Source organism: Polypterus senegalus, chromosome 2, assembly GCF_016835505.1.
Source record: "Polypterus senegalus isolate Bchr_013 chromosome 2, ASM1683550v1, whole genome shotgun sequence".
NCBI lineage: Eukaryota > Metazoa > Chordata > Cladistia > Polypteriformes > Polypteridae > Polypterus > Polypterus senegalus.
In genome coordinates, this window is record NC_053155.1 from 124,647,119 (window position 1) to 124,673,951 (window position 26,833).

Sequence of the window (26,833 nt, forward strand, 5' to 3'; positions counted from 1 at the left end):
TCCAAATGAATTACACTGCATAAAATGTCTGTAAACATGGGAGATATTTCATCAGCACAACGTCTTACTGCAGAGAAAGAAATGTTGTCTGCACCAGCCAGAAAGATTTGGTGTGAATGATAATGAACTCAGGTTGTTGAGGGCCACAAGCTGGGTCCTCTATAATGGAGATCTGAAATGGAAAACTGCTTTTCAGCTAATTAGGTTGAGAGGAATTTGACTTAGGCAGCTATGTGTGTTTTGTTCCTGGTAATCATTTGTAGACCATTTTAACCCTTTTCAGGCAGAGAAAAAAATCATGTGTGGAAAAATGTTATTAGTTTGGTCTTGTGTATGCAATTGGCAACCTTTACTACCAGATCTAACTTAAATTTTATTTTTTTTTGTGCTCACCCTTGTTTCCATTCATATAAATTCTCTTTATTTATACTTTTCATGTTTGTATCTGGTTAGAACAACAACAACAACAACATCATTTATTTATATAGCACATTTTCATACAAAAAAAATTAGCTCAAAGTGCTTTACATAATGAAGAATAGAAAAATAAGAGACACAGTAAGAAAATAAAATAAGTCAACATTAATTAACATAGAATAAGCGTAAGGTCCAATGGCCAGGGGGGACAGAAAAAACAAAAAAACTCCAGACGGCCGGAGAAAAAAAATAAAATCTGCAGGGATTCCAGGCCCAGTCCCCTCAGGGCAATCTACCTAACATAAATGAAACAGTCCTCTTTGTATTTATAGTTTTCGCGGAAGGATTTGATGATGATGATGATGATGATCACGTGACTTCTGGCTTTTAGTCCATCAATGTTGGGGCATCATGATGCTTTGAGTAGGTGGTGGTGGCAGGCCGCCACCACAAAAAACCGGAAAAGAAACAGAAGAGAGTAGGGGTCAGTACGGATTTTAGAGCCACCATGAATAGTTATTATGATGAATTGAACATACAGAGTATCAGGATTAAGTTAAAGTGAAGTTATAAAAGGCCATGTTAAAGTAATGTGTTTTCAGCAGTGTTTTAAAGTGCTCTACTGTATTAGCCTGGCAATTCCTATTGGCAGGCTATTCCAGATTTTAGGTGCATAGCAGCAGAAGGCCGCCTCACCACTTCTTTTAAGTTTAGCTTTTGGAATTCTAAGGAGACACTCATTTGATGATCTAAGGTTACGATTTGGAATATAGGTGTCAGACATTCCGATATATAAGATGGAGGAGATTATTTAAGGCTTTATAAACCATAAGCAGAATTTTAAAGTCAATTCTGAATGACACAGGTAACCAGTGTAGTGACATCAAAACTGGAGAAATGTGTTCGGATTTTCTTTTCCTAGTTAGGATTCTAGCAGCTGCATTCTGCACTCGTTGCAAATGATTTATGTCTTTTTGGGTAGTCCTGAGAGGAGTGCTACAGTAATCTAGTCGACTGAAAACAAAAGCGTGAATTAATTTCTCAGCATCTTTCAATGATATAAGAGGTCTAACTTTTGCTATGTTTCTTAAGTGAAAAATGCTGTCCTAGTGGTCTGATGAATATGTGATTTAAAATTCAGATTACAGTCAACGTTACCCCTAAGTTTTTACTTCCGTCTTAACTTCTAATCCTAATGCCAAGTTTATTTCTGATAACCTCATTGAATCCATTATTGCCAATCAATAAATTTCAGTTTTCTTTATTTACTTGAGAAAATTACTATTCATCCATTCAGAAATACCAGTAAGACATTGTGTTAGTGAATTGAGAGAGTCGGTGTCATCAGGTGCTATTGATAAGTACAGCTGTGTGTCATCAGCATAGCTGTGGTAGCTCACGTTGTAACCTGAGATAATCTGACCTAACGGAAGCATATAGATTGAGAAAAGAGCGGACCCAGGATAGAGCCTTGTGGAACACCATATAAGATATCATGTGTCTTTGAGTTGTGATTACCACAACTAACAAAGAATTTTCTCCCTGCCAGGTAGGATTCAAACCAATTTAAGACACTGCCAGAGAGGCCCACCCATTGACTAAGGCGATTTCTAAGAATATTGTGATCAATGGTGTCAAATGCAGCACTCAGATCTAAGAGGATGAGAACAGATAAATGGCCTCTGTCTGCATTTACCTGCAAGTCATTTACTACTTTAACGAGTGCAGTTTCTGTACTGTGATTTGTTCTAAAACCTGACTGAAATTTATCAAGAATAGCATGTTTATTTAGGTGGTCATTTAACTGCATAATGACTGCCTTCTCTAGAATTTTACTTAAGAAGGGCAGGTTAGAGATGGGTCTAAAATTTTCAAAAGCAGAGGGGTCAAGATTATTTTTCTTGAGTAGGGGTTTAACTACAGCAGTCTTAAGACAGTCTGGGAAGACCCCGTATCTAATGACGAATTTACTATGTCAAGAATATTATCAATTAGCACGCCTGATACTTCTTTGAAAAAACTTGTTGGTATTGGGTCAAGGACGAGGTGGAGGGTTTCAGTTGAGAGATTATCTATGTAAATCAGGTAAATCTATCCTGGTGAAAGAATTGATTTGTTTATAACGGAGTACTGGGGCTTAGGAGGTTCCACAGTGTTGGGGAGATATACTATGTTATCTCTAATATCATTAATTTTTTGATTGAAAAATACAGCAATGTTCTCACAGGTTTCACTGGAAGTATTATGGGGCATTCCTTTGTGTTACCTGGGTTTAGCAGACGATCAATTGTAGAAAATAAGACTCTGGGATTACTAGCATTGTTATTTATAATCTAGAGAAATAGCAGCCTCTCAAGACGGACTGTGTTATTGTATTCTGTTATTTTAACCTTCAATATCTCATAATGGATAGTTAGTTTAGTTTTCCTCCATTTACGCTCAGCTCTACGACATGTTCTTTTAAATCAGACACTCTTTGGGTCTTCCATGGTATAACAATGCTAGAAGATTTTTTAACTGTCTTTTCAGGTGCAACTATGTCAACAGCAGCTCTTACTTTAGAATTAAAGTTTTCCACTTTACTATTTACATTATCCTTGCTATTATAGTTGGCACTATAAACGGACTGATTGCTTAGAATGTTTGTAAGTTTTAAAGCTGCTGATGAGTCAAAGAAGCGTTTTTAACAATATGCTTCTCATGAATGTTTTCTATCATTATTTCTATATTAAATAGTAGAAGAAATGGTCTGATAGACCAATATCAATGATCTGCTTTATATCAACTTTAGTCCTTTATAATTAAGTCTAACGTATGACCTGCTTTATGTGTAGGCTGATTAACGAGCTGTCTCAAATCAAAAGAGTCCAGGAGGTTCATGAATTCCTTTACTTTTATGTCACACTGATTGTCGATATGAAAGTTAAAGTCGCCACAATTAAGAGTGTGTCATAATTGTAATTAAAATTGACATTAAGTCAGAGAATTCCTCAAGAAAGACGCTTAAATTTAGGAGGTCTATACACGGATAAACTAGAACGTGTGAATCTCCGTGAATAACAACGGCGAGATACTCAAAGGACTTAAATTTACCAAAACTAACATCTTTACATTTTAACCGCTCGAGTAAATGTTTGCCAATCCGCCCCTTTTTCCTGGCGGTCTGCACGAGTAAAACTGTAATCCGGAGGCGCAGATTCGATTAAAACAGCTGCGCCGTCTGAGCTGAGCCATGTTTCATTTAGTGCAATAAAATCAATGTTTCTATCACTAATAAGATCATTGATAAAAAACGTCTTGTTAGTTAAAGCTCTAACATTTAATAGCGCCATATTTAATGATTCGGGGGGGCAGAGCTGAATTCTATGTGCGTTATTGGAACCAAAACTAAATTATTTTTGTTAGCGCCTCTCTGAGTGTATTTTTTATGTAATCTACAATCTGTTTTTATAGTTTTAATGCATTGTTGATCTAAAGTAGTAATTGCAATTAAATTATTGGTGTTTATGCCGCACTGCCTAGATGTTTTACGTGCATTAAAACTGGTTATTAAAGTATTAATGTTGTGCACTTTTACAGAAGACTTTATTAAGCCATTATGTCCTAGCAAAGCAGTAGTATTACGGAGGGAGTTTAAAGTAGAAACAGACAGTCAAGATAGACGAATTACCTTAGCGATGTTTTCGGAGAGGACCCGGCGCCGAATCTATTCGGGTGCAAGCCATCCTGCTTGAAGAAACGCAGTCTTTCCCAAAAAAGGTCCCAATTATCGATGAACCCGATATCTTGAGTCTCGCAGAAGCCTCTCAGCCAGTTGTTTAATCCCAGCAGACGACTATAGTATTCATTTGATCGTCTGACGAGAGGTAGTGGACCCGAGATGAAAATTTTTGCCGATGGGGTCCTCTCCTTCATGTCATTAATTAGTGCTGCAAAGTCAGCCTTGAGAATCTCTGACTGTCGGTGTCTTATGTCATTTACGCCGGCGTGTAAAATGATGGATCCAAATGCCCTCTTGAAGGCAAACTGGGGACGCGGAGAGGGTCGAACCGGTTCTGGTCTGGGATGCTCGACTGTGCCGATGGAGGTGTTCTAGCCTTGAACCCCCGCCTGCATGTCTGAAATACGCCAAGGCCTTCATCGGCGTCGTCGTCGCTCCTTTGAGGCGCGGGGGTGAAGCTTACTTGTCCTTGAAATTGGGCGCACGAGGTGGGGTTAATGTTAGGCCGACATCAGATGTCGAGGATGGTTTATCCTGCAGCCGAGCCTTCAAACCTCTGAGGTACCTTCTTCTGGACAGGAGTTTCTGGATCTGCTTGTCGAATGCAACTTTCCTAGTATAAAATGATACAAGATACAGCTAATCCAGTACATTCTTCTCTGAACATGTCCTAGAAGGTTGAGTCCAGGCCTACTATATCATTTCCACTGTCACACTAGTGTATTAATGCAAAACCTTTATTTCTAGTATAGGCTTGCTGTTTCTTATTTCTGTCTGTATGAAAGCACAAGAGTTATCATTGTGTGAAATAGCACAGTAATGCTCTTAACTCTGTACTACTGCCACAGCACTACCTTTTCTTTTTTGTAGCAGAACATCCCACTAGCAGATGAGATATATGGCAAGTGTTTATCAATATCTTTTCAGGAGTTACTGTAAAAACAGATTTATGTTTTTATTTATTTTAGTTTTAAAGAAGATATTGTGTTGCCATTGTATTATGGTAGGTGGTGTTTCTACACTTACTGGAATCTAATATTAGAATTTGGTTGAAGATATGAAAATGTTCATTGTTGAAAACAGACAAGTCAGAAAGAAAACAAATACTTTTTTGCAGCAATGCATGTTGTAATGCACTGAAACATAATGTGGTAGTGTGTATTCTTTTTAACAAGATTCATTTTATCAGCTAATGTCAGAAGAAGGCAGAGCCAGTTTTTTTTTAAACTCCTCTTTTAAAACAAAATCAAATAGAACAAAAAAAATGTAAAATGACTGCAAACTTTGTTCAAAGCATCCTTTGATGTTTCAAACAGTTTCATGTCAGCTGAGATTTTAAATTTACAGCTGATAATTGCTTTTCTTTCTTTGGTACCAGATCTTCAAAATACTTCAAATGAAAATGGTTAAAGAATAAAAATATGTATCGTTTTTGTTAAAGGCTTTTTGGAATTCCAGTCAATTTTCAGCAGTAGCAGATATTGTCGATCAGGATGAAGACCTGATATGTCCAATATGCCATACCCATTTTAAATTTCCTGTAGTTAATGTACATTTATGTCATCTGCGAAATGAGCATTGACATTTATTTTGTTATTGATACATATAGACAATGGAAAATAGATAAGATGCCTTTAAGAGTCGTTACAGACTAAAGAATGTTCTGTAAGCTCCTGGGCCAGATTTGTTTGGGCTTGGTTTACAATCAGATTTTCTTTAGATAGAAACCAAGTATTACAATGAAAGTTCCTCCAGTTCTAGTGAAGCTGTTTGCAATCTTTCAAGGGGCAACTGTATGAAAATCTAATTTGGTTTACTAAGCTGTTGAGAGCGAAACAATGAGTGTTGTTTTGTTTAAAGTAGGTGGAATTTGTAGAAAAAATATTTGAATGAGAAAAATAAACCCTAATGATGTAAGCTTTTAAGTGCCAAGGAGGACTGAGCCAGTCAGTCTAAAATTAGCTCCATCTTACCATAATTACATTTTAAATCAAATGCTCTACTTGACATATAAAATATGATAGATGTTTATATGATTGTGTGTAGGGTACAGTGTCTGGTTAGGGATTGCTAAAGATCAACTAAACTGTATCCACCGTGCACCTCTTGTGAAATATATAAGTAGCTGATTGTGTGTACATCACCATTATATTTACATGACCAAAGTCTCATCTGTCGCCAGAAACTGAATGATTCTCTAGTTCTCTTTTATATGACTTATTCAGCTTGGTGACAGAAAAATGAAACCTCATTTTATAAAAATGGCATCTGGAGGCTATTTTCTTGCCCCTAATGACCCTCATTTATAATGGTTACCACTTACAAAAAGACAGCTTTTTTCCTTTCTGCAAGGAATGAGGATTGCTTAGCTGAAATATTGCAGTGAAAACATTTGAGATATAAATCTGCTGAAAGCAAGCACTCTATTCTTGAGTTTTGTTTTTTTTTTAACCTATAGTGTTTCCTATTTCCTCAGATTAAGGAAGGAAATAGTGATCTTTTTTTGTTGCAACCGTTCTCTGTTTTTCCTAATCTTAAATTTAATTGGCTTCTTTAAATTTCAAAATGTCTGGTATATTATCAGGTCAGGTCGGGCAGCATGCAGTGGTACAGTACGTTGCTGTACCCACCACACATTTAAACAGCTTTGGATTCGAGTTGGCAACCCCCAGGCAGACACATGGTCCAGTCTGAGCCACAAGAAATGGCCATCTATTTGCCGCAGCCAGGTGTCCCCTTGGCCTGTTCCAGCTGCTCGGGTTTTCAATAATGAGGATCCTGCAAGCTGGATCACCCTTGAGGAATCTGCCTGCCTCGCACATGCACACACATTCATACATGAAGGCGTCACTATTTGAAAACGCTGTGCCATTTGAACGTTTTTTTTTTCGATCTTGTCTGTACTGTAAGAAGTCTGTCTGCATTTTCAGTACCATGCACCATAACGCAGGGTACTGACAAGATCAAAAAAAAAAAAAAACTTGTTCAAATGACAACTCATGTTCAGATGGCATAGCGTTTTCAAATAGTGACGTTTTCATGTATGAATATGTGGGTGCGTGCGCGAGAGAGGCAGAGACAAATTCAATCTCCTCAGGTAGTTACTGGAATATAAAATAAACACTTTTGCAAAGATATAACGAAGCAAGTCTGCTTTTATTCAAGAATGAAACTGAATAACAAAAATAATCAAGTGACAACAAGATACCAAGCAGACATAATTCACCAGCGTTTGTGTGTCTGGTTATACCCCTTCAGTGATATATTTTACAGGTTGCAAAACTTTACACCAGCCTTTACAGACTGAAATCAAATGCTTCTTCTTTTTGGGGTGCATACACCATTAGCATGACACTATCAGATCTAAACACTAGTGTGGCGAATTGCTTGCATACTAAAGTAACTTTACCTGTTGGTGGAAGTCCCATTTACATTGTGGTGCAGCAATCTATTAGCCAGTGAAACCTCTGTGAAGAAGCTGTCTGTTGTTAAGGTTCTACCAATGTCCAGTCTGATAGCGGTCACAGGATATTGTATTTTTGATTGCCAGTACAACAATTAATTCTGAGCAGGTATCAACCACAGTACCAACTGTGGTCATCACTGCTCTTGTGAAAAGAATGGAGATAAATGGCATTAACTCAGAGAGATAGAGGCAAGTTTGTTGTACCCTGTGAACATCGCTGAGAGAGTAAAACTGAATAATAAAAAAAAAAGCGCTAACTTTTACAAGTAGCCGAAATTTACACTAGGTGTTACAGACTCAAATCAAATGTATGTTTTTATTATATTATATCCATCCATCCATCCATCCATCCTCTTCTGCTTATCCAAGGTCGGGTCGCGGGGGCAGCAGCTTGAGCAGAGATGCCCAGACTTCCTTCTCCCCAGCCACTTCTTCTAGCTTTTCCGGGGGAATCCCGAGGCATTCCCAGGCCAGCCAGGAGACATAGTCCCTCCAGCGTGTCCTGGGTCTTCCCCAGGGCCTCCTCCTGGTTGACATGCTCGGAACACCTCGCCAGGGAGGCGTCCAGGAGGCATCCTGATCAGATGCCTGAGCCACCTCTCTGACTCCTATCGATGCGGAGGAACAACGGCTCCACTCTGAGCCCCTCCCGGATGACTGAGCTTCTCACCCTATCTTTAAGGGAAAGCCCAAACACCCTGCGGAGGAAACTCATTTCAGCCGCTTGTATTCGTGATCTCGTTCTTTCGGTCACTACCCATAGCTCATGACCATAGGTGAGGGTAGGAACGTAGATCGACTGATAAATTGAGAGGTTTGCCTTACGGCTCAGCTCCTTTTTCACCACGACAGACTGATGCAGAGCCCGCATTACTGCGGACGCCGCATCGATCCGCCTGTCGATCTCGCGCTCCATTCTTCCCACACTTGTGAACAAGACCCCAAGATACTTGAACTCCTCCACTTGGGGCAGGATATCACTCCCAACCCTGAGAGGGCACTCCACCCTTTTCCGGCTGAGGACCATGGTCTCTGGTTTGGAGGTGCTGATTCCCATCCCAGCCTCTTCACACTCCGCTGTGGACCAATTCAGAGAGAGCTGAAGATCAGGGTCTGATGAAGCAAGCAGGACAACATCATCTGCAAAAAGCAGTGACCCAATCCTGAGTCCACCAAACCGGACCCCCTCAACACCCTTGCTGTGCCTAGAAATTCTGTCAATAAAAATTATGAACAGAATCGGTGACAAAGGGCAGCCCTGGCGGAGTCCAACTCTCACTGGAAAAGGGTTCAACTTACTGCCGGCAAAGCAGACCAAGCTCTGACACCTGTTGTACAGGGACCAACCAGCGTACCCCGTACTCCTGGAGCACCCCCCACAGGATTCCCAGAGGGACACGGTCGAATGCCTTTTCCAAGTCCACAAAACACATGTAGACTGGTTGGGCAAACTCCCATGCACCCTCCAGGACCTTGCTAAGGGTGTAGAACTAGTCCAATGTTCTGCGACCAGGACGAAAACCACACTGTTCCTCCTGAATCTGAGGTTCGACTGTCCAACAGACCCTCCTCTCCAGAGCCCCCGAATAGACTTTTCCAGGGAGATCGAGGAGTGTGATCCCTCTGTAGTTGGAACACACCCTCCGGTCCCCCTTCTTATAGAGGGGGACCACCACACTGGTCTTCCAATCCAGAGGCCCTGTCCCTGATGTCCATGCGATGTTGCAGAGATGTGTCAACCAAGACAGTCCTACGACATCCAGAGCCTTGAGGAACTCTGGGCATATCTCATCCACCCCCGGGGCCCTGCAACCAAGGAGTTTAATGACCACCTCGGTGACCTCAGTCCCAGAGATGATACTCCGAGTCCCCAGGCTCTGCTTTCTCATTGGAAGGCATGTTAGTGAGATTGAGGAGGTCTTCGAAGTACTCCCCCCACCGACCCACAATATCCCAAGTTGAGGTCAGCAGCGCACCATCTCCACCATATACAGTGTTGACACTGCACTGCTTCCCCCTCCTGAGACGACGAATGGTGGACCAGAATCTCCTTGAAGCTGTCTGAAAGTCGTTCTCCATGGCCTCCCCAAACTCCTCCTACGGCTGTGTTTTTGTCTCAGCAACCACCGAAGCCGCATTCCGCATGGCCTGCCGGTACCTGTTAGCTGCCTCTAGAGTCCCACAGGACAAAAGCGTCCAGTAGGACTCCTTCTTCAGCTTGACGGCATCCCTCACTGCTGGTGTCCACCAACGGGGTCGGGGATTGCTGCCACGACAGGCACGGACCACCTTACGGCCACAGCTCCAGTCAGCCGCCTCAAAAATAGAGGCACGGAATATGGCCCATTCGGACTCGATGTCCCCCACCTCCCTCAGGACGTGGTCGAAGTTCTGCCGGAGGTGTGAGTTGAAGCTACTTTTGACAGGGGACTCTGTCAGGCGTTCCCAGCAGACCCTCAACAACCCTCACAACAATATTATAGTAATAATAATAATAGTAGCTCACTACTCAAAACACAAAGTGCCGGGACTCAAACCTTCAACCTTTCGCTTATAAGACAGCAGGTCATACATCTGTACCATCCAGGAATACATATTGGCTTTCTGTCGATTGATATTTGAGTTTTGGTTTTTAACTCATTGACAGCAACATACATATAAATTAAATGATAAGCTCTGTCATTGGCGGGAATGTGACCGCAGGCTGCTTGCTGCTTGTGCCGATTGACACATTTTCAAAACAAAAGATACTGAAGGAGAGGTGCGAAGGAATTTAAGGTGGGCCGGGATTAAAAGTTTTTTTGTAGTCTTCAGGAATTGTAGTGTTAATCTGAATTTCATAATATGCTCATTGAAAGGAGTGACATTGGACACCATCGGAAGGAGCCAATCCACTGCAGCAACAGCTACTTCCTGCGCATAACAGCCATCACAGCAGTCAGACCAATAAACGCTGCACACACCTACAGAGATCTGGCCATTCCCAGGTTTGAACACCTCAATAGAGTGCCAACACTGAAAAGCAGAGTTTACAAAGTCCTCTGTCAACAAAGGAAGATGATCATCATGCGATAGAGACAAAATATTCCACGTGCCTACTTGGATGGGCGGCCTCAAATTTAGCGGGAGATGCCTCAGTACCTCACCAGTTCTGGTCCACGTCAGTCCTGACCTCGTTGGCTCTCCAATGGTTTTGACTCTTGTGGGCATGAGGCTTCTGAGGGCTTTCCCCCATCCCATTTATAAAATGAGCAGCCTTCCTTCGGGTGCCTGCAGCAGAGCTACTCTCACGAAGAGCAGAAAGGTTTCTTATCTGCCATTTTGGAGCTGCGTGAGGTTTTTACAGTGGCTGGAGTGCCAGTCCTGCCACCAACCCCCAAGTTTTCCCTGCAAGCTGAAGGAACACTTGCAGTGCCAGATGCAGTTTAACATCATACCTGGGACAATATATTGTGCACCTTAATAAAAGGATATGGGTCTGTATATCTGTATGTCTGTGCAGTTGCTATGTCTCTGTCATTCCAACAGATGACACATTATAAAAATTTGTAGAAATAAAATGCATTGCATTTGCCATTCCAACAGATGGAAAATCAGAAACATTAACACTGCTTTTACAAATCACAAATGACAAATAACAGATACATAAGCGTTGCATTTGTCATTCCAACAGATGATACATCACAAACATTTGTAGTATGCCTGGATGTGGATGCCAGCTTCTCCGTAAAATTTTTTGATATTTAGCAGAATTCATTATTGCTTCAATTTTAGTAGGTCATCCAGGGCCAAACTGCAGCAAAGTATCCCCAAACCATCTAAATACCACCCGCATGTTTGACTGTTGGTATGATGTTTTTGTTGTGGACATAAGGGATACTGTATCTGCCTGTGTTCAATAAATGAAATATGTTAAAAAGTGTATTATTTGTTCAATCAGATGCCTTTTATGTAATATTAAATTTAGGCTGAACACCTGAAACATTTGGTGTCAAATAATTACAAAACAGAGGAAATAAGGAAAGAGGAAGTTAATTTATTCATGGTATTATATATTGTTAGAACTGGCCTGCTTATAGATAGAAGTCTCTATAAGATGAAACGTGAGTTTTAAATAAGAAATTACTCTAACAAAACTTACCTTCATGCTATAAAACTTTGAATAGCACTTTTTGCCTTGAATTTTTATTGTCAAAGGTACACTAAGATTATATTGTATAAACTTGATTAGATAAACTTTTATTTAGAATAATAGCTTCTTAATGAAGGCCAAATAGTTGATCATAGTGTTAGTGAATAATGCATAAAAGCTGAAGTTTGATTCCTATGGTACCAGATTTACACACAAAAAAAAAATGTAAAACATTTCTTCACATTGTTTAGTCTTTCTTTTTTCTGTTTAATAGGTTTCTGTATAATAGGACAGGCTCTTGGAGTGACTGGTCAATTCCAGTACTCATAGCAACGGCAGCAAGCTTTACATACATTGCTTTTTTATTGGTAAGTAACTTTACAAACCAAGTGTTTTATATATATATACCTGACAGAATAAAATAGTTTAGGTTGAGGCTTTGTTTTTAATTTTAAGTAAGTCAGAGCACTACCAGTTAGAAAAAACATATAAAATTGTAGCTATAATCTGGGCTTCATTTCAAAGCTAACAAGCTAAATGTACATTTTGATTTTTTTTCCAGGTGTTAGCATTATGTCACATAGCTGTAGGTCAACAGCTCAATTTGCACTGGTTACACAAGGTAATTTTAAAATATATTTTATATGTTTTTCCTGTTCTGCTTTACAATTTTAAATACAATCAACAGTATTAACCTCTGCAGCTTCATGCCTCTATGGTCATAGGATTAAATTCTAAACTTAGGCACTGCTTGTTTGACACTCATTTTGGAATTTGAATGCATATCCTCGTTTTCATGCAAATACTCGTTCAACTAATTGGCAGCTCTGTGTTGTTTTTATATAAATGTAGAAGTGTGCCTGTATACATGCCCTTCGAGGACTTATTCACATTTGGTTCCTGTCTTGTGCTTAGTGCTGACAGCGTAGGCTTCAGCACTACACAACCTTGTAACGGAACAAACAGACTCCGAAACTAGAGGGTGGGATGTATTTATACCAATACAGACAGGTTTTTAGTGTCACTATTTTCATGTGTTCAGTGAACATTTAAATTATTAATATTCATATGCTAATCAACATGCAACACTTTGCCGTGTCTTGGCACCATGATTCAGAAATATGACAACCGTTAGCTCCAAAGCTTCTGACTTCCTTACCTAAAAAATCTCAGAACACAGTATTCAACAAACTTGGGCAAGGCCGCCATGCTTAGATTCCCAGTCCTCCTTGCAACTTTTTTTAAATACATACTGTATATAGATGGCTACCTTGCTTTGACTTTTTTTAATGTATTCTGTTGGCATATTTTTCTTTACAGCCAGATAAGATGTTTCTTGACTCTGGTTGAAAATTATGCTTTCACTGCTGTTGACTTCCTGCTTCTGAATATTCTACCAATGTATTATGTTATAAATGACTTATCCTTTGCTGCAGTACCATACAAAAATGGTCGTTGTGTTCTTGGCTGTGGAGTGAAACAGTAAATATTTGTCTTTAATCTCTTGTACTTTCTTATCAAGTTAGTACTCTGCTTACATCTTTACTACAGTCCTTCATTTAAGATAAGTAGATGCAGTCACTAAGATGGCAAATGGCAGTAATGTGCAGATTACAGTTTCATAAATTGTTTCATTCTCATGGAATTAATAGTTGTGGCACTCATCATTGGAGCATTGGGATTCATGAATAAAATAAATTGATAAATATTTAGAACAATACCAAGGAAAAAAGTGAGTATGGTAATTAAAGTTCACACTCTTAGGAATGGAATGTTTTAGGAATCTTTTTAATCTCCAGTTGATGCCCAATATAAGAAAACATCCAGCAAAACAGTGAATGAAAAACCTTGGGGAACAACATGCAGTCAGACAGACAATGTAAAAGGAACTATGAACATTACAGAAAAGTATTATTCACTGAATATTATAGCAATATAGTGATAGACTGTGGCCTTGTACAGGGCTGTTTCGTAAATTGCGCACAGTACTACAAGAGTAGGTTGTGGCCGCCATCACTCTGAATTGAATTAAGAAGTGTTGAGACTATTATAATATGAAAAGGCTTATGTCGTATATCATGGTATTCCCCTCCACTTACCCTTTACTTATTTTCTTCAGGAATAAGAATATTCACCCGGTTTGTTACCGGGTTGCTCTACTCTCACACCTTAAAATTAACACACTTACACATAGATATACACATACACCCTGACCACAAAATTACCATATGAATGACATATACACAGCCTGTTATTCTCTAGCACTTTAACCCATACAAGTATCGCATGAATAACACAGGTACAGTCCGTCATTCCCTAGTATTCCAAGAGACTTACTTATCATAGGCACGAACAACAATGATGTCTTATGTATACAGTATATCTCAGACCTAAATGTTACTTTTGGTCTCCAAGAATATGTTCAGACATACAAAGCATCAGCATCATTGGCTATAGGGCTTTACTTTAGCACACTGTTCACTATTGGACAGACCTCTTTTCTTCCTTAGTCAAAAAACCTCACAGTTGGGATCATATGGCACTTCCTTATTGCTCCAGATGCTCTAAATATTTACCTTATTACTTAAATCACTCTAGCTTTAAAGAGAAAGTTTAGAAGTTAAAACAATTTGACATTTTTTAAGAACAATAAAACGGTCGCAAATCCTTTAATGGTCTTTAGCACATATTCAGTGTGTTTTACAATACTTCCCCTACCTTCATTTTTCCATTATCTAGTTATCTAGCACCTCATCATCAGCACTTTTGTTTTACAAATGTGTCAATCAGCACTGGCAGCAGGCAACCTGCTCATTCATCCCCCACCGGCAGTCTGTGAGCAGGTGAGCTGCAGAAAAATTCCTTACAGATTTTAACTGGTGCACTGTACAGTTTATGATAAAAAAGGTTTCCAAATTCAGTTTCTTGATAAGTATCTTAAAATTAGATGCTAATGCCCTGTTATATGATAACTGCTCATAATTGCAAATACTACTATAATCCCTTTAAGGAGGTATTTATTTGAAACACAAAAGCAGGAATAATTCTAACATCATAGGTTCAGAGAATTTAACACACCTAAAAGCAATGGGAATAATGATGTTATAACAGTGACATAAATGTTTCTCACATTTACCAATAGATATTTAAAATATACATTTATGACACAGGTTCACAATTCTGATAACAGAAATAAATAGTACTTTCTAGCAGGAGCTGTACGCTGATTTGAATATGGCACATCAGAGACATTTAATGTATATTTTAATACCTACTGTACATCCTTATAAAGGAACATAATCACAGGTAAAACCTAACTTACTGTGATCTTGCTCAAAATGCAAAAAATGTTTACTAAAATGGTAGATTGCATTAAATATATCTTACAAAGAACGAAAGAACATTCATGAAGAAAAGTTTGAGATGGTAACAACTTTCATCTAAAATAAACCACAGGGTGGCCCAAGTCTAAAATTCAGTAATCTCAAAAGTACTGCAAAAAATGAGGTTGCAAATTACTACAGGATTAATAGGTGCAGCTGCCTCCAGTAATAAGCTGAGAAACTTATTTTCTGCTGCTCATTAGTTCCTCAGTTACAACATCATTTATGTTATTGGTTTCCTTACATGGATGTTATTCACAGGATTCTCAGAACCATTTTAACTAACTAATAAGAAACATGCTTTATGAATTACTTGCTTTTCTTTCCCCAGATTGGAGTCACAGCTACCCTTATAACAACTCTAATAGCACTGGTGTCTGTGGAGCAACTCTGGAAGGAGGAGTGGGACATTTTACTTATATCATTCCAAGTGGGTGCCCCTCGGTATTTGAATTCTATCATTAAGAAGTGACATCTAAAGAGAAACAATTTCCTTGTCAGAAGTAAAGAAGTGGTTCTGATACTGTCTTGTTGCTGCTCTGTTGTAGTTGTTGCCATGTGGATAGTGAGCAAAATGAAATCAGATATCCCAATTTCAAGTTTTATCATCCAACACTTTCTTTTCAGTCAGACCATGCACCTCTAAGCTTTAAAATGCACCCCTGTAGTTTACCACTGATCTCAGTAACACGTTTGTTTAAATAAGACAAAACATTTACAGTAATGACATGCATTGATGTCACTCTGTGTATTAGATCTTGGAATAAACATGAACTGCTTTTATCTAATCTCTTATAATATGTAATGTATGTAATCTTAGAGATTGAAAAAGAAATCTGTAAATGATACCTAATTAGTGATGCAATGTTTTGTCACAATACAGAAAAAGTAACATGATAATAGAAAATACACTGATTTTTGTTTTGCTCATTTTGATTTCCTTGCAGGCCACAGGTCCTTTTTTGCATATGGGAGCTGTAGCTGCAGCTACGATACTGGCCTGGTTAGTAGCTGGCCAGTTTGCGCGAGCAGAGAAAACTAGTAAGTAAAATTATTAAGAAATGAGAATATGCATGTAGATTTTTTCAGAAACTTGAAATATTTGGTTATAATTTTTAATATTGAAAAAGAAAAAAAATGGTAAGGAAAATAATTGCTTTTACCTAAAATGCTGAAGAGATTTATAGCTTTAATTGTAAAGCCATTTCTTTCACATTACAGTGAATAGTTTCTCATCTTGCAAATGCCATATTAGCTCATCCATGCATCACTTCTTTGGGGAAAAATAAATATATATATATATATATATATATATATATATATATATATATATATATATATATATATACTAGCAAATACACACGCGCAGCAGAGAAGTACTGTGTTGAAGAAGTTAAGAAAAGGAAACATTTTAAAAATAACGTAACATGATTGTCAATGTAATTGTTTTGTCACTGTTATGAGTGTTGTTATCATATATATATATATATATATATATATATATATATATATATACATATATATACACATATCAACATATATATATATGTGTATACACATACATACACACACACATATATATACATATATACACATATACTGTATATACAGATCTACATATATACACCTATCTACATATATACACACACATATATATATATACATATATATACATATCTACATGTACAGTTTTGTCACTGTTATGAGTGTTGCTGTCATATATATATATATATATATATATATATATATATACATATATACATATCTACATATATATATATATATATAATACAGATCTACATATATACACATATCTACATATATACACACACATATATATATACATATATATACATATCTACATGTATATACACATACATACATACATACATACATATACTGTATACAGTGATCCCTTGCTATATCATGCTTCGACTTTCGCGGCTTCACACTATCGCGATTTTTTCTCATACACGCTTACGTCACTATGCATACGCTTTCTGAGAACTTTTATCTAAGATGGCTCCTAAACGTGCTGCTTTTTCTAAGCCTTCTGACAATAAAACTAAGTGCCGGAGGAAGATGCTTGCTATCCAGGAGAAGGTGAAACTCGTGGATATGATCAAAGATGGCAATAGCCTACAAAAGCCTCTTCACGCATATGAAAAGACAGCACCAGCAACTGCCTATCAAGATGTTCTTCAGCCGCACATCCAGATACCCACTGCCTACTCTTAGTACTCCTTCAGCGGAAGAAGACAACGATGCACCTGCAACTTACTGAGGCTGTGCCTTCATAGGTTAGTGGTTGTGTGTAAGAACTGTGTGTGTGTAAATAAATGTACAGTACAATAATCTACTATATAAAAGTGCTCGGGATTGTCCTTCCATCCTGTGAGTGCAAAGTGTAGCGGTATTCCGCTTATCACAGACTTACTACTTGCGGCTTTATGCGGTTCGGACGCTGATGTGAGTAGAGTTCTGCTGCTCCCATCATCCCCTTGCTTTTGTGTGCGATGCGCTGGAAAAATAGACAAAATTATGTCTTTGGAAATAATGTTGATGGAGTACAAATGCCTCACCGCGTAGTAAATATCAGGGGAGATGGTGCTTGCTTATTCTCATCTATAGCTTATTTAGTGCATGAAACTCCGTCTTTAGCGGTACAGATTCGGGCTGACATTGTACGACTTTGGACAGGCACTCGAGGGGATAAAAAAAACAGGTTTTCAGGAGATGTTATGAATGGGCACTTTAATGTTCTCATTCCCTACACTTACATGCTTAATGTACACATGGAGTGCACATAAATTGAAGATAAAAGTCAGTCGCCTTAAAAGGCGGGTGAGCCTAGTAATAATATATTTGTAACGTCTAATATGTCTTATTTTCTATAATTTTGTATCTATAATATTGGGTAATACTTTATTTTTGGTCTCGTCCGATGCGAGAGATGGACGTCTGAAGTGGAGCTCCGCTAGCAGTGGTGCTATTTTTCATATTATTTGCTTATTATTCTGAGATATCCTGTATTTATTCAACCCGAGAGGGACTGCTACAGTATATGTAAGCACATATAAACATGGCCAGCAAGAAGGGGGTTCAAAGAATCGAAAACTAAAGCTATATCCAAGCTGCGATCAGCAAGCCCCAGTTCAAGATACGGCCTATCAGAGACAGACCTGGATCAGATGGGCGAAAGCACAGACTCGGACCACGGTCCGCTACATCGCCCGGCTGAGAGCAAAAAGGGGAGCGAAGGTGCGATCATGAGTGCAGATGTGGATAGCTCGCCGATTGGAGAAGATTACTTGAAACTGGAAAGGGCCGGGAGTCCGCTGCTTCAGTTACGCGAATTACGCGAGCCTGGAGCAGCGGGGACATCGGCTTCAGCAAAGTCTGCTGCTTCATCTACAGTACAAGAAGGCACAATTGAGCTATCTGAACTGAAAGTGTTGCTCGCTGAGCTCACGCAAGATATAAAGAAAAGCGAGATGGCAAATGAGAAAGCAACGGCAAAGGCACTTGAGAGACTGAAACAGGAATTGAAACAGGAGATGAAACAGGCCAGTGAATGGCTGCGACATGAATTCCAACAGGCAAAATGAAAGGCCAAGGCCAAGAGGTACAACTCGAGCTCGACAGGTGCTGGGTAAAACTGAAGAGCGATCAGAAAAAAACTTGGTTAAACTGAGCACGCTTTGCTGATCAATTGGAGCATCTTAAGGAGACATTCACGAATCGATCAAATGGCCAACATTCAGCTGCCAGTGCCGAGGAAAGAGCAGTAAATGTCAGTTCCGAATGTAAAAAACTTGGAGACAGACTGGCTGGTTTAGAAGATGGGAGTAGAAGGTATAATGTCAGAATTGAAGGTCTGCCGGAGAATCGAGAAAGTTCAAACCCTGTGAAATTCGCAGCTGAACTTTTTTCTAAAAGCAGAATCTGAGATAGCAGCGGCTTACCGCAAGACGCTGATCAAACAATCGGCCAGACCTCACTCAAGAACTTTTATAGTTCGCTTTTGAATCCATTATCATTTAAGCTAGAGGTGATGGCACTCCTCAGAAACAAGGAAGATATTATATATGAAAATAACCACATTCGTATCTTCCCTGACTTCTCTCCAGCAACAGCTATTAAACGCAAGTAGCCTTCTATAATATTAAACAGCTGCTACGGCAAGCCAGTGTCAAATACAGCCTCCTGTATCCGGCAAAACTGAAAGTGGAATGGCAAGGTCATTTCTATGTTTCGCTAGCAAGGAAGAAGCATTAAGCATGTGCTTAATTACGTTTTCCTCCTTTTTTTTTTTTTTTTTTTTTTCTTTTCTAATTATTTCATGTGTACCCTAAATGAGACTGTTCAATATCATACCCTTGGTTTGCTGTTATTGCTATTACTGCATTAAGACTTGTTATGCTTGTTTTGGACACATCTTTAACACCATCACCTGGGTTTATTATCTGGGGATATCATCTTAATGCACTAAAATTGATGAAGATTATATATATATATATATATATATATATATATATATATATATATATATATATATATATATATGCAAAATTCTTTTTTTTTTTTTTTCTCTTTAAAGACTATATTGGTAACAGATATCTCTATCTTTTAACCTTAAAGCGCCACTGCATGGGGGCTTGATGTGCTTTGGACGTGCTCTGTCTCTGGGTATGTCAGAGGACTGGGACTGCATGAAGTGGGTTTTAGCCTCACCTGGGGAGGCAAAAAGGGAGGGTGGGGGGTTAAGGGGGGAAGAGAAAGAGAGCAGGCTTGATCTATATCTAATCTATCATCTCAATCTTTATAATTATAACTATCAACGTAATAATAAGCTGCATGGCAACAACTCTTGGGGGAATAGGAAATTAAGACCTAAACTATTTCACTTCCAGTTAAGACTATAAATGACATCAAAAACTCAGAATCAGTGTCTCCATGATGGGACAGTTAACTTCGTAAGCTGGAATGTTAAAGGCCTGAATCACGAATTAAAGAGAAAGAAAGTACTTTCTCACCTAACAGGTCTAAATGCTAAAATAGTATTTTTACAGGAAACCCACTTACTAAGTAAGGATCAGTTCCGCTGCAAAAGACTGGACTGGCCAAATGTTCCATTCTAGTTTTACAAAGAAAACTAGAGGGGTGGGAATTCTCATACATAGAACAGTACCATTTGTAGCATCAGATGTAGTATTGGATCCTGAAGGGAGATATGTGATGGTCATGGGAGACTTATCTAACTGTAAAATGATTTTGATAAATGTTTATGCACCTAATGTTGATGATAAGGAATTTATACAAAATTTATTTGCATCCATTCCCAATCTGAACACTCATAAACTTATAATGGCTGGGGACTTTAATTGTGTTCTAAATCCACTTTTAGATAAGACTTCCTCCACAGGGGAACGCAACTAACACCGCAAAGATAATTACAAAGTTTATAACTGATCACAACTTATCAGATCCCTGGAGGTTTTTAAACCCAAATTCAAGAACATATTCTTTCTACTCACCAGTACATCATTGCTACTCAAGGATTGATTACTTCTTTATAGATAATAACTTCTTGCCTAAGATTAAATCTTGTAAATACGATGCTATTGTTATTTCAGACCATGCTCCTATGATCTTGGAGCTGAAATTACTAAGCCCCATACACTCACCCCAGAGATGGCCTCAATCCGCTTCTATTAGCTGACGAGAATTGTACTGAATTTATATCCAAACAAATCGATTCTTTCTAGAGACAAATACATCCCCTGAGATCTCTGCAGGAATACTCTGGGAAACTCTTAAGGCCTTCTTAAGAGGACAGATTATCTCATATCTTTCCCACAGAAATAAATCCGCTAAGAAAGTAGCAGAGATAAAAAGCGAAATTACTAAAATAGATGAAGAACATGCCAGACTACCAAGCGAGACTCTACATAAGAGGAGGCAGGCTCTACATTCAGAATTAAACCTCTTGACAACTAAAGAAACTGAACAACTAATTTACAAATCCAGACATCATTATTATGAACATGGAGAGAAAGCTAATAAGCTTTTAGCGCAACAAATTCACAAGCAAGATGTACATAACGCAATCTCGTAATTACTAACACTAACGGAGATAAAATCATCGAACACAAAAATATAATGTACACTTTTAGAGACTACTATAAATCCCTATATACTACTGAGTTTAAAGAAGACAATATACAATCTAATGCATTTCTGGATAAATTACAGATACCACAAATTGACGCTTTTAGTGTGGAGGAACTGATAAACCTCTGTCATTATCAGAATTACTGGATGCTATAAAGTCACTCCAAGGTGGAAAAGCAGCAGGCCCTGATGGCTACCCTGCAGAGTTTTACAAGAAATTCTCCGCTCAGCTAGCTCCCTCCTATTAGTAACATTTACAGAAGCCAGAGATAACCAATCTCTTCCACAAACCTTTCGCCAAGCACTAATCACTGTCTTTCCAAAACAAAATAAGGACTTATTACAATGTGCATCATACAGACCAATTTCACTTCTGAATAACGACGTTAAAATACTCTCTAAAATCATAGCTAGAAGGATGGAGAAAGTGCTCCCTCGTAATATCACAAGACCAAACTGGATTTATTAGGGGCCGACACTTATCTTCAAATCTTCGACGCCTGTTTAATGTAATATACTCACCAACTAAATCAAACACCCCAGAAATATTATTATCATTGGATGCAGAAAAGCATTCGACATGATTGAATGGAAATACCTTTTACTATTTTGGAGAAGTTTGGGTTTGGCCCAACATTTGTGCATGGATTAAATTACTGTATACTAACCCAGAAGCTTCAGTTTGCATCAATAACATTTGCTCAGACTACTTTAAACTAGAACGTGGCACAAGACAAGGATGCCCTTTGTCACCACTGCTGTTTGCAATTGCCATTGAACCACTGGCAATACATTGTCGAAATACTGATCAGATAAAGGGGATTAGCAGAGAAGGACTGGAACAGAAAATCTCATTATATGCAGATGACATGGTACTGTATATATCGGACCCAGAAAATTCTGTGCCTGCAGTCTTAGCAGCACTCACAGAATTTCAAAAGCTCTCTGGTCTCAGAATTAATCTGAATAAAAGTGTACTCTTTCCGTGAATTCTCAAGCATATAATATTAGATTAGACACCCTTCCTTTTATCATTGCAGAACAGTTTAAATACCTGGGGTAAACATCACAAGTAAACATAAAGCTCTTTATCAACAAAATTTCGTCGTCTGCATGGAAAAAATTAAACAAGACTTGCATAGATGGTCAACCCTTCATCTCACACTAGCTGGAAGAATTAACACTGTTAAGATGAATATTCTTCCTAAGCTCCTTTTTATTTCAAAACATACCAATATACATTAATAAATCATTCTTTAAGCAATTAGATTCAACAATAACCTCATTTATTTGGAATTCTAAACATCCACGCATCAAAAGAGCGACCCTACAAAGACAAAAGGCAGAAGGCGGCATGGCTCTACCTAACTTCCAGTTTTATTACTGGGCGCAAATATACAGTCGATAAGAACCTGGACACAAATAGAAGAACATACACAGGCATGGACCGCAATAGAAGTAAAATCCTGCAGTACTTCTTTGTATTCCTGCTTTGTGCTCCAATAAACACACGCTATCGGCAATACACTAATAACCCAATTGTGCTCCACTCACTTAGAATCTGGAACCAATGTAGAAAGCATTTTAAGACGGAGAAGCTTCTTCTGTGGCACCCTGCAAAGAGAACCACCTCTTTCAACCTCACAAACATATGCAGTTTTAATATCTGGAAAAATTTGGAATTAACTTGCTTAGAGATCTTTATATAGACAACGCCTTTGCATCCTATGAACAATTACATTCCAAATTTAACATTCCAGCTACAAATTTCTTTCACTATCTTCAAATCAGGAACTTTGTTAAACAGAACCTTCCAGATTTTCCTCATCTTGCACCCTCATCCACGCTGGAAAAATATTGCTCAATTTCAAGGAGTTAGACTCCATCTCTACAATATATAAAATCATTTTACAATCCCTTCCTTTCAAAGATCCAAGAGGACACTGGGAAAATGACCTCTCAATTAATATATCAGAAAAGGAGTGGAAAGTAGCAATGCAGAGAATTCACTCAAGCTCCATATGCAAAGCATACAATTATACAACTCAAAATTATATATCGAGCACATCTGTCTCAACTAAAACTCTCCAAAATGTTTCCAGGGCATGATCCAACCTGCGAACGTTGCAACCAAGCCCCAGCCTCACTAGGTCACATGTTCTGGGCCTGCACCAAATTAACATTATTCTGGACAAAAATTTTAATTACCTCTCAGACAGTCTTGGACTCACAATCCCTCCTAACCCATTAACAGCTGTGTTTGGGGTTCTTCCAGAGGGTCTTAAAGTGGAGAAAGACAAACAAATTGTGATTGCATTCACTACACTGTTGGCACGCAGACTTATTCTGATAAACTGGAAGAACCCAAACTCTCCTCTTTAAGTCAGTGGGAAACTGATGTGTTATATTATTTAAAATTGGAAAAATCAAATACTCAGTTAGAGGATCTGTAGACTTTTTCAAAACATGGCAGGATCTAATCAGTAATATTTTAAAATAAGTTTATAAAGCACAGAGAATTTGTTGATTTAGGTATTTTACAAGCCTTAAATTTTACACCGCTTGGCTTGCTCTCTCTCTCAGGGTGGGGATCGATCTGTTCTTAACATAATTCTTTTTTTGTAAAAACTTGATTGCTATGTATTGATTGTAATAAAATTAATAAAAATATATATATATATATATATATTGGGTAATACGAATGTAATGGTGACTAAAGTGTGTTATTTCATGTCTAGAGGGCTCTAATAATGTTAAAAAACGTATTTAGATGGTCGTAAACAGGTTTTCTATACTCTAACTGCAAAAAAATTCGATTTATAAATAAAGAATCCTACTCCGCGAAAATTCATTTATCACAGTAGAGTCTGGAACGGATTAACCGTGATAAACAAGGGTTCACTGTATACATATACATATATATATATATATATATACTGTATATAGCTAAATCCCCGCGCTTCACAGCGACGAAGTACTGCTTTGATATTTTTATTAAGAAGAAAAGAAAACCTTTTTAAACTGAGGGAAAATATATCAATAACTATTTGTTAAGGATCTCTTTCTATACCACATTGTCAGTTCAGCACTCCGGTTGTAATATGACCAAGCTGTGCACTGAGCTTACTCTTGAGAATGCAACGTATAGTTGTCCAGGAGAAAAGCAATGTTGCCTCAAATCAATGGCAACTTTTTGTAGGGTCTGTCCCTGAGACTTAATTTTCATCGCGTAGCACAGCCTTACTGGAATTTTGAGGCATTTGAATTGAAATTGGAGATCAGAGGGTACAATGGTGATGCGAGGAATACATTCAGAGTGTGGCGCTCTGCTGTTTTTTTGTGTAGCTGCCTTCACACAACTTCTCTGCTGCTTTATAAACGAACGGCATATAAGGCCGTTGTGTCTCCTTGCTTCGCCATTCTGTACTGTTTTATTGTTTGTTTATTACGATAGCTATAGTTATTGTGTAGCTATTTGAGACTTACTTTACTGTTCAGGTACCCATTTCCTTTATTTAATCCGCGCCTTGTACGCTATTTTTGTTCGTTTATTACGATTATAGATATTTATTGATTCCCTTCTTTAGCTGACTGCCTGCTCATATAAGGCACTCCGCTGTTTTTTTGTGAAGCAGCCTTTACACAGCTTCTCCGCTGTTTTATAAACGAACGAGAAATAAGGCCATCCTTTTTCCTTGCTTCGCCAAGGAAGCTGCCTTTTTATTTAATCCTCAGGTTTTCCGCTGTTTTATTGTTCGTTTATTACGATTGTTATACTGTAGTTCTCTTTATATAGCACGTTGTCAGTTCAGCACTCCGGTTGTAATATGACGAAGCTGCACAAGCACACTCTTGAGAATGCAACGTATAGTTGTCCAGGAGAAAAGCAACCTTGCCTGAAATCAATGGCAACCTTTTGTAGGGTCTGTCCCTGAGACTTATTACTTGTCATTGCGAAGCAGAGCCTTACTGGAAATTGTAGGTATTTGAATTGAAATGGGAGATCAGAGGGTATAATGGGAATGCGAGGAATACATTGAGTGTGGAGAAACTCTATAGACAGCGTGTGTATTAACTTGTGGATTTTTCTGTGAGTATCTGGTGGCAGCGTGACGAAGTTGCTTCCGCAAGACTGCGTTAGCTGTGGAGCTCAGCTCGGAGCATATTATTTTCCCACCTTGTCAATTGTGTAATGCGTTTTTTGAGCAGGTTTGATGCATGGAAGTGATCACTTGTACTGCGCTCAGTCAGTTCACATGAGCTGCTCTCTTGTATGATGTTGCAATTTCCAAGGCTTTATTTAATGTTGGCTAAGACCTGGGGCCTCATGTATAACGCCGTGCGTAGAACTCGCACTATAACATGGCGTAAGCACAAAAGCCGAAATGTGCTTACGCACAGAAAAATCCAGATGCAGGAATCTGTGCGTACTCCAACTTCCACGCTCTTCGCTACATAAATCCCGATCAGCGGAAAACTAACGCCGTGCACGCCATTTTGTAACGCCCCAAATCCTCCCAGAATTACGCCTATTTGAATATGCAAATCAATATAAATCGCCCTTAAGCGCAGCCTTCTGTGAAAATACAATGGGAAAAGCACGGGGAAAATATAAGAATTTCAGCGAATACCAAGTGGAGGCAAAGGAAAAACATACTATTCGTTCAAATAAACCGTGGTATAATCAACAAAATGAAGTTGATCGAGTGACATAGCGTGTTGGAGAAACTTAAAAGCTCACATTCACAAAATCGCACAGTGCCGGAAATAAAAAAGAAGTGACATATCAAAGTTGCCGTGAAAAGAAGAGTTGTAAGCCCACTGTCTGAGTGTCATATGAAAGCTTATTAGGGTACAGAGAAAAAAGGCACAAAAGCACGAAATGTCAACTTTAATCTCGAATTTTCCACTTTAATCATGTAGTTTATTTTGTCATTTAGTAGAACATTATAAACTTCATCTTAAAATCATTTAATTAACCAGTTTCTCAAAATTACATCGTAATTAAAGTAGCACGTTAAATGCTTTGTTTTGTATTTGATCTTCTACTCGTATGTGATCTATGTGTGTGAATCACTACTTGCTTCTTAAACTGGCTCTCTTCCGCCAACTGGACACAGAATCCATTACATTTGTGATATTACAGCTCTCTGAATAACTAAAATACTGAGATGTATACGTGATGTCATTTTCATGATGATAGGAGTTAAAGCACATTATTAAACATGTGTTTCATGAGCCTCGCTCATGACAAGCATTTATCTTTTGTCGAAATTTGTCGCCCGCTTTTAGCCGTGTTGTTATTTTCTTCTGTTTTATATTCAATATATATTACGTACGCCCAAGAGTCCTTGCTTTTCTTTCCCCAAGTAACCGATCGCCACACAATCAGCTCTGTAATAGACGCGTAAGCCATCTGTAAGCTTAGCTGCCGATTCTTCAAAACGTTTAAAGAACATTGAAATATCTTCGTAGTACATGTTGAATTATTCTATCCTTCACGACACTCCCAGTGAAGAATATAGATTATTTAAATGAAG

The 26,833-nt window shown here is 38.4% G+C and overlaps 1 protein-coding gene across 2 annotated transcripts in view; it reads left to right on the plus strand.

The window, feature by feature from the left end:
- The window catches only part of LOC120523325 (glycerophosphodiester phosphodiesterase domain-containing protein 5-like), a 400,551-nt gene that overhangs the window by 288,092 nt on the left and 85,626 nt on the right, over positions 1–26,833 (plus strand). For both annotated transcript variants that reach the window (XM_039744540.1, XM_039744541.1), the window contains exons 4-7: positions 12,011–12,104; positions 12,299–12,358; positions 15,451–15,549; positions 16,067–16,160. In XM_039744540.1, the coding sequence (XP_039600474.1) occupies positions 12,011–12,104; positions 12,299–12,358; positions 15,451–15,549; positions 16,067–16,160 (347 nt within the window). The remainder of the gene's footprint in view (positions 1–12,010; positions 12,105–12,298; positions 12,359–15,450; positions 15,550–16,066; positions 16,161–26,833) is intronic.